The sequence below is a fragment of the Callorhinus ursinus genome, unplaced genomic scaffold (genome assembly GCF_003265705.2).
Source record: "Callorhinus ursinus isolate GAN/ISIS: 27379988/994484 unplaced genomic scaffold, GSC_fseal_2.0 scaffold11, whole genome shotgun sequence".
Lineage (NCBI taxonomy): Eukaryota > Metazoa > Chordata > Mammalia > Carnivora > Otariidae > Callorhinus > Callorhinus ursinus.
In genome coordinates, this window is record NW_027397073.1 from 4,814,435 (window position 1) to 4,828,527 (window position 14,093).

At 37.8% G+C, this 14,093-nt stretch overlaps 1 protein-coding gene across 13 annotated transcripts in view; it reads left to right on the top strand.

The window, feature by feature from the left end:
* The window catches only part of NETO1 (neuropilin and tolloid like 1), a 121,982-nt gene that overhangs the window by 73,293 nt on the left and 34,596 nt on the right, over nucleotides 1-14,093 (top strand). For 12 of the 13 annotated variants that reach the window (XR_012379964.1, XM_073898053.1, XM_073898052.1 and 9 more), the window contains exon 7: nucleotides 1,350-1,578. Coding sequence is in view for 12 of the 13 variants with exons in the window: in XM_073898053.1 (XP_073754154.1) it covers nucleotides 1,350-1,578 (229 nt within the window). In the remaining variant the exon portion in view is untranslated. Of the gene's footprint in view, nucleotides 1-1,349; nucleotides 1,579-14,093 lie in introns of those variants that run through there. The other variant, XM_073898055.1, reaches the window with a different exon arrangement.

Here is a 14,093-nt window from a genome sequence, read left to right on the forward strand (position 1 = left end):
GACAGATCCAGGCCGGGTGGGAGACTGTTGAAGTATCATAGACCTGTCAGCGGAGATGGAAACAACTATTTTGAAGGTCAAATGAACAAGGATCACTGCCCCATTCAGTAAGAACATTGAGGGCAAAAGAGAAATTTCTTTTATTTTCAAAGAATGAAACTTCTAAATTTAAGGCAGACAAACTGAACCTGAGAAATTTTTGTTTAATGAATGTCGAGATGAAAGAGATGGGTTTTTAGGTGAACATGTCTTCAGTTTATGCCCATGTTACATTAATAATAGAAGGGTGTATGAGAGGAAATAGCCCATAGCCTTTCATGTTAGAAAACATAAAACACTTAGTAGATATTTGTGAAGGATGTCTTCTTTATTTCAGAGCCATACCAGATATCCCTCTCATAGTGCACAGATTTTTTTTTCTTTATATCACTTCTGTCGGTATGACATTATGTCCATGTGTCATGGTTTAATGGACACATATTGTCAACACTGAGCTTCATTCTTTTGTGCACTGGTGTTTCCCTGGTGCCTTGAATAGTGTCTGGGACAAAGTCAGAGGCCAAGATGTAGTAATGCTGAACCAGTGGTTGAATGGACAGATGACTTCTTTTCAAAACTATCTTTGGCTGAATTAATTGCTTGTGATTTTATAATGTACGTTGGAACAGAGTCAAATAAAATTTGTTGATCATAAAAGAGCATGTCTATGGCAGTGTTATATTGTGGAAGGGTCATAGCCTAGGGAGTTAGAGAGACCCTGTCTGATCTCCAGTTTATACTACCCAAGTCTCTGTTTCATCATCTGAATAGGACAATAAAACTTTATAGAGTAGTCGGGAGTATTTAAAAATAATCTATAGAGTAGGTTGCACAGGGCATTTCTACTCATTAAATGTAATTTAATTTTTAGTTATGTGGACTTCACTAAATGGCTTGACTCTGTGTTGTGGCAAGAATAATCAAAGATTAGCTCTCTTTTTTATTTTATTATTTTTAATGTGCTCTACTTCAAAAATGAAACAGTGCAGTTCTGTGAAATGATTTAAGCAAAGTGAAATCAGAGACTATCTTTTGATACCATTTCTGTTTTCTTTTAGTAGTAATACAGATTATTCATTAACGTACATTTATGTACCTAAAGAAAGGAAAATAACATTTGAAAAAAAAATACTAAACACGGTTTGATCTTAGTTGTATATCTTAACCTCCTGCTCCCCACAGGGTAAACATCCTAAGATTGACTGCAATCAAGACTGTCTTGTGAAACTAAAGAGAATACCTGGTATTTGCTGAACTACTTTCATGTTTTGATTTGAGGAAATTACTACATCTTTGTTGTTATGTTACAGATCTACTTACGCTTCTTGGACTATGAGATGCAGAATTCAAATGAATGCAAAAGGAACTTTGTGGCTGTGTATGATGGCAGCAGCTCGGTGGGGGACCTGAAGGCAAAATTCTGCAGCACCGTGGCCAATGACGTCATGCTCCGCACGGGCCTTGGGGTCATCCGCATGTGGGCCGATGAGGGCAGTCGGAACAGCCGATTTCAGATGCTCTTCACATCCTTTCAAGAACGTAAGATTCTCTGCACTTGACTGTCCTTCAGTAGGTCCTAGGCTCCAAGTCCCATCAGCTGCTAATGGTAAACACCATTGGTAATGGTAAACTCCATGCAGTGTGAGCACACTAGGTGTGTCTAACCAGTTCTTAAAATCACTGAGATTCCCTTTCCTTCATTTTGGCCCAGTGACAGGAGAGAGTTACATAACACATTTTGACGACCTGTTTCGGCACAGGCGTCATAGCCTTGTTTAAGACAGCTCACTGTTCAACCGGGAAATGATGATTTTGTCTTTGGTTTAGCTCTTATGAAGCATATGGAACTTGAGCAGCTTCTGATGAAGTTTGAGTTTAAATCTGAAAAACCTGCATAAAAATATTTGGTAGGTTCTCTTTAGTAAGCTTCTCTTGCAGTCCCATTTATTGCAAATAGGTCTGAGATGATAGAGTTCCAGTTAAAGTAGGCAAAGAGTAAGAATTGCTTGGGAAGAGGGTAAATAGAAAAAGTTGCAGAAAATATTTAAAATGGCACAATGGGTGATATCCAGAGTTATGTGCAAAGCACAGCAATTTTAGAAAATTATGTTCTAACAAATAATGAGTCATATTAATAGATATATTTGGAATGTTCTTTAGAAACCCTGAATAACTCATGTTTAATAATTTTATACAAATGAAAAAAATCCTGAAAAATTCAGTTTTAGGAAATCAGCACCTTGCATTTTAAAACTACATGTTTATTAAATAGAAAAATAATGTGTTTGAAACTTCCAGGATGTCTCAGTGATATGCACAGCATGCAATATTTTTTTCGGTTCATAAATATTAAATATACTGGACAATTCTTTTATATAGTGAAGAGTTTTGGCTTGAAATTCCTCTCTAATTACCCAGTTGGAGAGTTCTAGAACACCGGAAGTACCAAATATCACTCAGTCTTTCTAAATCTTGATACCATCATGGAGCGCATTATCGCGCCGTGTTATTGCAGATTTAAGCAGCATGTTGCCATCCTGTTCTCATTTCGGTAGATGATCAAAATGAAAGAGGTAGTGCATCTTTATTTCAGCAAGATATTGCCCCCCCCCAAAAAAATCTTGTTGTTTTCTTGACTAGAGTAGGAAGAAATCCAAGCTATGAGATAGCACATTTCATGTCCTCACTGCCGATTGCTCCACAGTGGACAGTAGCTCTTGACTTTGGTGGGAGGTTAAAAGTGCTTATTCCATATTCTTAATCAGTCTTGGGTGATAATATGTTGAGAACTCCTGTCTAATTTAAATGCTACACATATAGAAGGGCTAGCTTATATGTTAGAGAATATTATCAGGTTTTTAAAAATATCAGAAAAGTCTTCAATTTTTATCAAAACTGTACCGTAAAAGGTAATAGGGAGAAAATGAAATTATATATTCTTAGGTTTCAAATATCAACTAAAACAACAGTAGTATAGAAGAACCCTGACTCCTAGGACTTCCTGAAGTTTCATTTCATTCAAACTCAGTATGCACCAGTACTTTTTTTTAAATAATTGACAAAAAATATCTTAGCAGTATTAAATGATATTAAGGAAATTGAAATAAACAACTCAAAGGAGATAGTCTCGTGGGAAGCTACACTGGTCAAACTGCGGATTACATAATCTGTTCTTTCCTGGGTTTTATGAATGAATGAGAAGGAGAGAAATCAATTGGAAGAGACTGAGCAGGATGCAGAAGCAACTAAAGACATGAGACCAGGCCAAAGGAGAAGTGGTTATCTTAGAGATTTTGTTGTTGTTGTTCAAAATGTGATAACTACCTTAGACTTACATTGGTGACATGGATTAATGTCTGAAAGCTGAGATTTGTTTGCTAAATTATAGGGAAATGTCTGAGTGAAATTTAGGAAAAAACATGTCCAGCTCATAGGAACAGTGATTTTCTAAAAATGAATGGATGCCACATAGAAGATATAGGCTCTGGATGGAGAGTGATGAGTCTGAAAATGGATCATCAAGTGGCGTGGATGGTGGAGAGAATGTCTGTGTTTTGTATGGAAAGGACTGGTAAACTTTGAAGGTCCCATTCAACTCTAACAGTGATTGAGTTCTAGGAGTCTTTTTATTTATTTATTTATTTATTTATTTATTTATTTTTAAATTTTATTTTATTATGTTATGTTAATCACCATACGTTACATCATTCGTTACTGTTGTAGTGTTCCATGATTCATTGTTTGCATATAACACCCAGTGTTCTATGAGTCTTTTTAAAATTCTGCTTATGCAAGAAATGGTGAATTATATCATACTGTGCAAATGCTATTAGAAATATTTCTATCTGAGCTAAAAGATAGAGTTGTCATGCATATACATAAAGGATCTCTAGAAGTCCTTCAAGTGGGTGGACTTTCCAATGTTGAATTCAGAAAAAAACACGGCGTTCTTCCTCTGTAGGAGGAAATCACCCCCATCCTTTATGTTCCTGCACAGTGAGATGGATTATCACTCTCATTTCAATGATAAGTATTACGATAGCGTTCTCTGTGATTATCTCATAAATTTTACAATAAGCTTCAATTAGAACAAATTTATCTGCTGTGTCATGTTGCCTATGTAGCTTTTTGACATTCTGCTTTTTCTTGCTTTTTGGGGGGGCTAAAACTGGGTGGAATCTGCCATTGTCTATGCATAAGATCAAAGTCATTGTGTGATGAAGTATGTGGGGATGGACTAAGTCTTTCTGTATTGATATCAAAGTATCCCAGATATGAGATGATAATTCCAAAACAACAAGAACTGAACTTCAATCAGTGCTACTATTCAGAAATGAGTGGCTATGTCATTTTAAGGGCTCTTAATGAAGAAATAAAGGAATTCTATTTAGGGAGTTTCAAGTTCCCCGGATGGTATTGTTTTATTCGATATTGGTGGCTAAGAGAGTATTTTTCATTACATTTTTGTTTTTCTTGATGATGATAGGTATAAAGTTTATATAATATATATTATATACAGGGGAGCCTGGGTGGCCTCGTCGTTAAGCATCTGCCTTTGACTCAGGTCATGATCCCACGGTCCTGGGATCGAGCCCCGCATCAGGCTCCCTGCTCAGCGAGAAGTCTGCTTCTCCCTCTCCCACTCCCCCTGCTTGTGTTTCTTCTCTCGCTTTGTCTCTCTGTCAAGTAAATAAATAAAATCTTTAAAATACATATATATATATATATAATATGTATATATAGCTTATGTATAATATAATTATATAAACATATATAATATTCATATTTAATGTATATTTCTCTAATCTTACTCCATACACACCCACACACATATGGAGTAAAGATTAGAAGTGTGAAATCAATGACCAACTTTGTCTTACTCAAGCAATAAGGAACCACCTTGCTGTTTTTCTTGGTTCCTTGATATTTTTATTGGTTCTCAACATTTATTAGGTAGTATCCCCAGCCCAGTGTTGAGAAGTACTTATAGCATATTCAACAATATTCTAATATCTATCAAAAGGTCTTGTGTTGGGACCATATGATGTAATTTTTTGAGTATAATTGACACCCAATGTTACATTAGTTTCAGGTGTACAACTTAGTGATTTGATAAGCTTACACATGATGCTGTGTTCACCACAAGTGCAGCTACCATCTGTCCCATTACATCCCTGTTATGGTATCAGTGACTATATTCCTTATGCTATGCTTCTTATTCCGTGACATTCCATAACTGGAAACCTGTATCTCCCTCTTTGCCCATTTTGCCCAGCCCCCAACCCCTCCCTATCCATTTATTCTTTGTATTTATAGGTCTGATTCTGCTTTATGTTTGTCATATTTTTAGGTGTTAAAGGAGAGCTTAGGGACCATCTATTTCAGTCCCAAACATTTTGTGAATTGAAACAAAATAAGAAAAGATCCAGGAAGTTAACTGAATTTCCCTGCACACCCTCAACTCCATGCTTAGTGATTGAGCACTACTGTGGCAAGGATTAAAAACCAGACTCCTAAGCTCATAAGTTCTCTTGTGGATAACTTTGTCACTTGTAAAGAATGGACAGAGCTCCCATTCTCTAAAGGTGATGATGATAAAGATGGTGTTAACAATGGGTAGCACTTATACATCACTCAGAGAGCTCAGATATGTCGGCACTGGTCTCTATGCTTTACGAACTGAAATTTGATCCTTCTGTCTTATCTGTTGCACCTTATGTCTACATGTTATATGAACATGCTATGATCACACAGCACATGAACATGCTAGGATCACACAGTACACCACTTTCATATGACCTACAAGATTAGATGGTAGAAAAATTATAATAAGGGACTTCTAGTCTGGAACATACTAATCTGGAGACCAATGGAGGCAAATAGAAATATATTTTCAAATCATCGTATTTTTGCATATGTATCTGAATAAATTACAGAAAAGGGAAAGAATGTGTAGAGGGAGAGGAGAGAAAGAATCTCAAGCAGACTCCCTGCTGAGCGTGAAGGCTGATGTGGGGCTTGATTCCATGACTATGAGATCATGACCTGAGCCAAAATCAAGAGTTGGTTGCTTAACTGACTGTGCCGCCAGGAGCCTCCGAGTCACTTTTTATAAGTCATTGATTTTGCTCTAAATAACAACTAAATTTTTTAGAAATTTGATTATAGTTAGTATAATTTCAATATTAAACATACTTAATATGTGAAAATTCATAACCAATTATGATGGAACTGTATAATACACATAATGGAACTATTAGTGAAATGTGTTCAAATTGAGCTGCCTCCCAAACTTTTTGAGCTTTTTCTGTGTGACGTACCTTTGCAAAAAGTAGAATGGATGAATAACATAAGTAATATCTAGTTTTGACTTCTGAAAGTCTGTCTTTAGCTGCTCTTCTTTCATTTAAGAGGTTTTGCACAATAAAATCTTAATCACTTAATACTTATTTAATGAATAGCATATTTCTGTTAAAAACAGACATGTAAAGGGGATGCCTGGGTGGCTCAGTTGGTTAAGCGCCTGCCTTCGGCTCAGGTCATGATCCCGGGGTCCTGGGATCAAGGCCCGCATCGGGCTCCTTGCTCAGCGGGGAGCCTGCTTCTCCCTCTGCCTGCAGCTCCCTCTGCTTGTGCTCTCTCTCTCTCTGACAAATAAAAAAAAAAAAAAAATCTTTGAAAAAAAACCCAGAAACCTAAAATGGGGTGAAAAACAAAACATCCATTTTAAGGTTGTAGCATGTTGTTTGCAATAATTTGCTAAAATGAGATAATTTAATTTTGTATTAATTTGTGGCAAAGACTATATCAGGTATACACTATAGATTTATTTACAATAAGACATATGTACAATAGCATCTAAATTAGAAGGAAAATTGAGCTGAAGAATTCTGTGGAAGGCAGAATTTTGAGATGAACCAAAAGAGTCCCACCTCTTGGTGTAAAAGCTGCTCACATCCCTTTCCCTTTGAGGTAGGCAGAACCCATGAATACCTTGGGATATCAGTCAGTGATTCAGTTGTATTCTGTGGCAAAAGTTATTTTGCAGATGTAAATAAGGCTCTTAATCAATTGACTTTGAGTTCATCAAAAGGGAGATTATCTTGGGCAGACCTGAGTAATCAGGTGAGCTCTCTGAGATAAGGTGAAGCACGAACTTCTGACCTGCAGGAAGAATGCAGACAAGAACGTTGTGAACTGCCTGCCTGTTAGAGGGGCAGACTCAGGGAGCTCAGAGCATCCCTGGCCAACAACTTGCAAGAAAGTGGGAACCTCAGTCATACGACTTCAAGGAAGTTATTTCTGCCACCAACAACTTCTAGAGGTGAAAGGTGTGCCTCATGGATCTTCCGGTCAAACTAAAGGGCATCCAGGAGGACAAGGGCCATGACCCTTGGCCACCTCAGCAGGAGACAAGGAGAGACACAGGACTGTCTCAGAGACAGTTTGGGTAAGCATTTGTCTGAGGGTAAAACCCAGTGAATTTCAAGCAAGGGCCATGGGGTTCTTGAGGAAATCATTTTAGCAGAAACACTTTCAGTTTGGACTGAAAGGGACAGAGTACCAATGAGAAGATATCATCAGAACCCCAAAATTCTTGTGGCAGGAAGCCATCGGATAAAACCGCTCAACTGCAAACGTGTGTCACCTTTCAAAGAAAGGAAGAATGACTCCAAGAGCAGCACCAAGAGCCTGGAAGTTGAAGCCCACACCAGCAGAGGGCTTTTCCTAGAACTGGAAACATGGTCCAGAGAAATCCAGCATTTATCCTGCTGAACTTCAGAACTATTACTATTTACTTTCCATTCTCCCTATTTCCAACCAGAATCTCTATGTCCTTTATACTGTGCCTCTCCCACCCTTGTGTGCTGGAGTGTTGGGGTAAGCGGCTTGTCTCTTTGGATCCCTGGGTCCATGCGTGCAGGGGAAATGGATCCCAGGGCTGCAGTTCAAGGACGGCCCCCAGGAGCCTCTTCTGCACCACATTTAGATGGTTTGGATGTGAGGTTTGGGACTTTGAGTGGTGCTGCATTGCAATGATACCCCTGGGAGTATCAGAAAGGGAGAATCTATTTTGCATCCATGAAGGAAGTGGAGCACTGGGGGTCAGTGGGCGGGCTATGATGGGCAGAATTTTGTGATGACTCCAGTATTTCCACCTCCTGCTGTACAGGCCTTGTAAATACCCCTCCCCTTGTGTGCAGGAAAAATCTGTGAGTATCATGGGATGTCATGTTATATTTTGTGATGTCATGTTATATCTCTCTCTATATATTTTGAGGCAAAAATGATTTTGCATAAGTAGTTACAGTCCCGAATCAGTTGATTCTGAATTAATCAAAAGGGAGACTATCCTGGTGGGTTTGACCATACACAAAAAAATATTGGTAATAGTCTTTAAGCCCTTTTAAAAGAAGGCAGAAAGGTCAGTGATGGAAGAAGTTAGAGGCATTCTAAGCTGTAACAAATACTCCTGCAGCCTTAAAGAAGCATGCTGACCTGTTGTAGAGAAGGCCAGGTGGCTGAGCATGGCGGGTGGGCTTTGGGAGCTGAGACTGTTGCCCGGTTAAGAACCAGGAAGAAAGGAGGAGCCTCAGTCCTACAATCCCAGAGACCGAGTTCTGCCAACAACCTGAATGTGCTCGAAAGGGACCCCATGCTCCAGATGAGCCCCAGTCCAGCTGCCTCCTTGATGTCGGCCTTGTGAGACCCTAAGGAGAGAACCCACTCAATCCAGACTTCTGACTCACATAACTGTGAGATACAAGTGGGTGTTGTTTGAAGCCAGTAAGTTTGTAGTAATTTGTTACTCATCAGTAGAAAACCAAAACACCTTCCTGTTGTAATAATGTGCACTTTTGAGTGCAGTAGATAATCCAGATGTCCATCTACGTGTTACTTGCATATATTAATATATTATTATTTATTAACTGTTCATCTCTGTTGCTAGATTTGGTAGTTGAGATGTGGCAAGGTAGAATGGTAGGAAACATATAAAAAATAATCACTCCAACATCAGCTTGACCCTAAAAGTTGAGTAACCACTACTATGTTATTACCCTAGTCATCAGAGTTTTCATTTTGATACTTACTCGTATTCTTTCTTTGTTCTTTTATTCCTTCCGCAAACACGTGAGCACCGAGGCGCAGAGATGAAGGGACAGGTGCCACCACACTCACTCAAACTAAACTCCAGCGTGTGACTCACTTCAGAAAATGTGTATTCATATCTGGTCCTCTGCGCCACACTCTCTCCATGTACTTCCTCAGTTTCTTTAGTAAATTATCCACTGAGACACTGTATTCTAAAACGCCTGATTCGTGTCTCATAGAGGATTTTTCCTCTCTCTCTCCAGCATTTGTTTAGATTAGTAGGATCTTTACTCTTCTGCCACAGTGATCAATTATGATTTCACAGTTCCGTTTTATTATCCTTTCTTGTCTGGAGCCTACTTAGGCATGCCATCTGCCTCTTGCGTACACAATTTACATTCTGTCCTCGATGGTGGGCTTTCCCAGTTTTGCAATATACAAGTACGCTTGTCATAGGACCTCAATAAACTAAATTTGGTGGACCCTAAGGGGGGAAAAGTATATAGATATTTAATTATGAATGTAAAATGTACCAAGTTCAGTAGCACTCTGAGATTATACACCAGAAGATATTGATGATGATCAAACTCACAAGAGTAATATTTAATTTCCTCTCTAGGAAAAGCAAGGCCAAACACATTTACAAGTTTGGGGTAAATGGTAAGATTGAAAGGCACTGTATTTACGTGTATTTCATTCAAGGAGAAAAAATGGTATTTGTTACAGGAAGCAGTGTTACCAATTATGACACAGACTAAAATATAAAGCGATATGTTTCCTGATAGAGATCTCCCTACCTCACTGTTACGACTTGGTGTGTTTTAAAAAGTTTAAGACTGCTTTATTAATATAGGAAATATTTAGTTATATCTGTCCTACAGCTGAATCCAGTACCAGATGGCATAGATTGAAAGATCAATAATACACGAAATAGGCTGGGAAAATTGCTGCCTATGTGTCCTACTTTGGCATGTCTTTTGAAAGCAGACATAAAACACTTTACAGATAAGGAAACGTATCATATATATAATATATATATACAAAATTTAAGGTTATGTATTATTATAAAAACATAATTGAAATTAAAAAAGGAAAAGCTGAATTGAGCAATTGGCCACAGAAACAACGGGCAGTGGATAAATATTCTTAACTGATAAGGAATAAAGATTGTGAAGACGATTAGAGAAAGTTATATAAGCATACCATAAGAAAATGGGGCAAATAAGGTGAAAATTAATTCCCAGAGGAGCATAAATGGACTGTTGGTACAGGAAACACACACCTATCTGTATTAGTGAACAAAGATGTAAATTCCGATAGGAAAAAGACCTCATTTTCATCTATCAAATTGCTTAAAAAAATAGCAATAATAAAATATCCAGTTTTGGAGGTGGTGTAGTAAAATGAGAATATGTGTATGCTGGTAGAAAAGAGGACGTTTTCTGAAGGGCAACTTAGCAGTATCTACCAAAATTCTCAAATAGGTTTACAAAATTTAAAAAAAGGTGCGCCTGGGTGGCTCAGTTGGCTAAGCATCTGACTCTTGGTTTTGGCTCCGGTCATGATCTCAGGGTCCTGGGATAACACCCCATGACAGGCTCCGTGCTCAGTGCTCAGTGCAGAGTCGGCTTGAGTCCTTCCTCTCCTTCCTTTCCCTCCCCCTCCACTCCTGCCTCCACTTGCAAGCTCTCTCTCTCTCTCTCGCTTGAGATTATTTGAGAGATCTCAAATAAATAAGTGAAATCTTTAAAAAATAAAAAAACTAAAAAGTTTAAAAAATAAGGTCTCTCCTGTTGATCTAAAAAATTAACCTAAGGATATATATATTACTGGTAGGTATGTTTAGAGTCTTTTAAAAAAATGAAACTTGCTTAAGTTAATGGTTAAATGGTTCTTGGAACATACATATATTCTTTTCACTCTTAAGATGATTTGTGTTAGACTGATACTAACGTTGAGCTATGTGAAAAAATAAAATTTTAAAAACAAGTAGCAAACAAAACACAGTACAAGCATACTCTTGTCAACATGTATGATAAATGTTTAATATAGAGTATCTATTACATATGCAATGCATGTGTGTAGAACACAATGCAATTAAGATAGTAATAGTGATTATTTTTAGGTGATGAGGTTTTTTGATTCTCAATGTTTTATGATTTTTCTACAATGAACAGGATTTTTGGTAAACATTTTTTAAAGCACTAAATATAACTTTGATGTGACTTTGATATGACTTTCTGAAGGGATTTATTAAATCCAAGAAAACAAGAGTATATATGTAATATATATATAAATTTTAAGTAGGCTCCACACCCAACGTGGAGCCCAATGTGGGGTTTGAACTCATGACCCCAAGATCAAGACCTGAGCTGAGATCAAGAGTTGGACACTTAACCGACTGAGTCACCCAGGTGCCCCATATATACATTATTTTCTGTATGGAGAAAATCAAGACACATCTACCATGTCAGAAATGATGACTGATCAAGAGTTTTTTGGGGGGCATGGCAATTATGCCAACGGGTGAGGACAGATCATCATCTAATGACCTGTTCTTTCAGATTAGATAATTACCATGATCTACACTAGAATTTCTCTACTTTTTGACCTCCAAGACCCTCTCACCTGATGGCTTGTAAATGGCATGACAGATGTTGATGGGAAAGCCCACATTTCTGTAATGTCCTTAGAGCCCTAGAGGGTGCGTAGTCCTTCCCCTGCTGGGTGACATAAGGAAATCTTTGAGACTGTGCTAATATTTGAAATGTCGTAAGTAGTTAGAAAATGTTGCTTTTGATCCATTTCACAAATCGGGACTCAGGAGTAGCAGGGTGTCCTGGTTGAAAACCTTTGCCCTTCCACGTCAGCGGTCTCCCTCTTCACTTCTCCCATTCCTGACCTTCCCTGACCCCGTTGCAATGTTGTGCGGCCATATCTACATCTACAGGGGCTGGTGGATCGCGCTCTGATTACCCTAAGAAGTGAGCTACTAGGTGTCAGTGGGTATATTAACTTCCTTTCTATTGCTGCTGTAACAGATTACCACAAATTTAGTGCTTAAAACAATACAAATCTATTATTCAAAATAGATTTCACCGGGCTGAAACCATGGTGCCAACAAGGCCGCTCTCTTGGGAGGACACAGTGAAGAGTGCGTTCCCTCACCTGTCCCGGCTTCTAGAACTGTGTCCCTCCCATTGTGGGTTTTGGCTCCTTCTCCTTCAAGGCCGGCAAGGTAACCTCTCATCTCCCTTTGCTTCCTTGTTATATCACGTTCTGTCCCTTGGAGCTCCTCCCTCCCTCTGTAAAGACACGTGTGATTTCATCGGCCCTGTCTGGATAATCCAGAATAATCTCCACATTTTGAAGTCCTTAATCACATCTGCAAAATCTCTTTTGCATATAAAGCAACATTCACAAGTTCTGGGGTTTAGGATGCGGGCATCTTTGGGATCCATTATTCATTTTACCACAGTAGGCTTGATGTTCCTATTTTGTTCTTATTTGGTTTGTTTTTAGTAAACTGATATGCTCTTCATCTGAAATTACGAAAAAAATAATTTATTCGACTTGAAGACCAAAGGTACACGATGCCAAGTGGTAATCGTGTATCTGAACATGTGTCCCTTTTATGCCCTACTACTGAGTCAATATTCTTCTAATGAAATTATTTAAAAATTAAATATTTTTATTACTATAGAAAAAAATACAAGAAGGGAATGTATCATAAATATGTAATTTTGGCAAGTATATATGTGTTTAGAATTGTAAAATTAATGTTAGACATTTTCCAAAACAAAATTACAAATCATCTGAAAAAACAGTTTTTTGTTGTGAAAAAAATCCAAATAGGATACCCATTTGGTGGCGGTCAATTAATTCTGCTCCTTTCTTACCTGTAATACCTTGACTTTAAGCCTCAATTTCTTTTCCAGAAAATGAAGGAGGCATTTTACAGCAGCTGTGAGTTTTTAAATATGTGTTCAGAACAGAGCAAATGGTGACGACTATCCTGTTGATTAATGCGATAATAACATACTGAAATTTTCATAGTCAGTAGTTTCTTACTTGCAAATTTAATGAGGTCTTTGAGCAAGGGATTATAATATAAAATTGTAGAGTCTGCCAGGGACCCTTCCTTCTTTTTAAGCATGTGGTTGAGTCCAACTGTAGCATAAAGAAAACAACTATCAGAAATATTTCAATTATTGATGGTCATTTATTATTGCCTTGGTCATTTAACTCAAATTATGTTTTTAAAAGGTATGCATGTAGATATACAGGTCAATGTAATAATTACAATTTAAAATCACTTTCCTTGAGCGATTTTTTTTAGACTAAAATATTTAAATAATGTTGGTGTCTATGTGTATTTGTTGAACTACTTAGAAAATTTTGCAGAGTTTTCATTGAGCTTCCTAGATCACCGTTGCCTTTAGTTAAGTTGTCAGTCTGCCACGGAGCTTGTGGACAGGAATAAAAGCAGTAAATTCCTTGTAATTTTTGGTGGGATCCTTGGGGATAACATATATTGATTTCTTTGATTTTGGCTTCATAGCTTCGGTAGTTTATGTCTACCACTGCAAATAGACTGTATATAGTTGTATGCAGACAGAAAACTATTATTCTCAGTTGTTAGACTTTGAACTAGGAGAATCACAAACTCGAGGTTATGATGGTCCATGTTTTCTCCACTCTAATCTTTCTTTACCTCAGTTCCCACTTTTGGGACTTGGCATGTTCGACAATGAAACCAAATATAGTAACTTTAACAGAACAGCATGTCTAAGCAACTGTTGCAGACATGTGTAGAGCGGTCATGAAAATAAAGCCTGAGACACATGTCCAAATACTACTAATAATCAGAGTACAGACCCCAAAGAACTACAAAATCCTTCTTACGGTCATTGCAGTCCTGTCTAATTACAGACAACAAATAAATCATCATGTAGCTGACC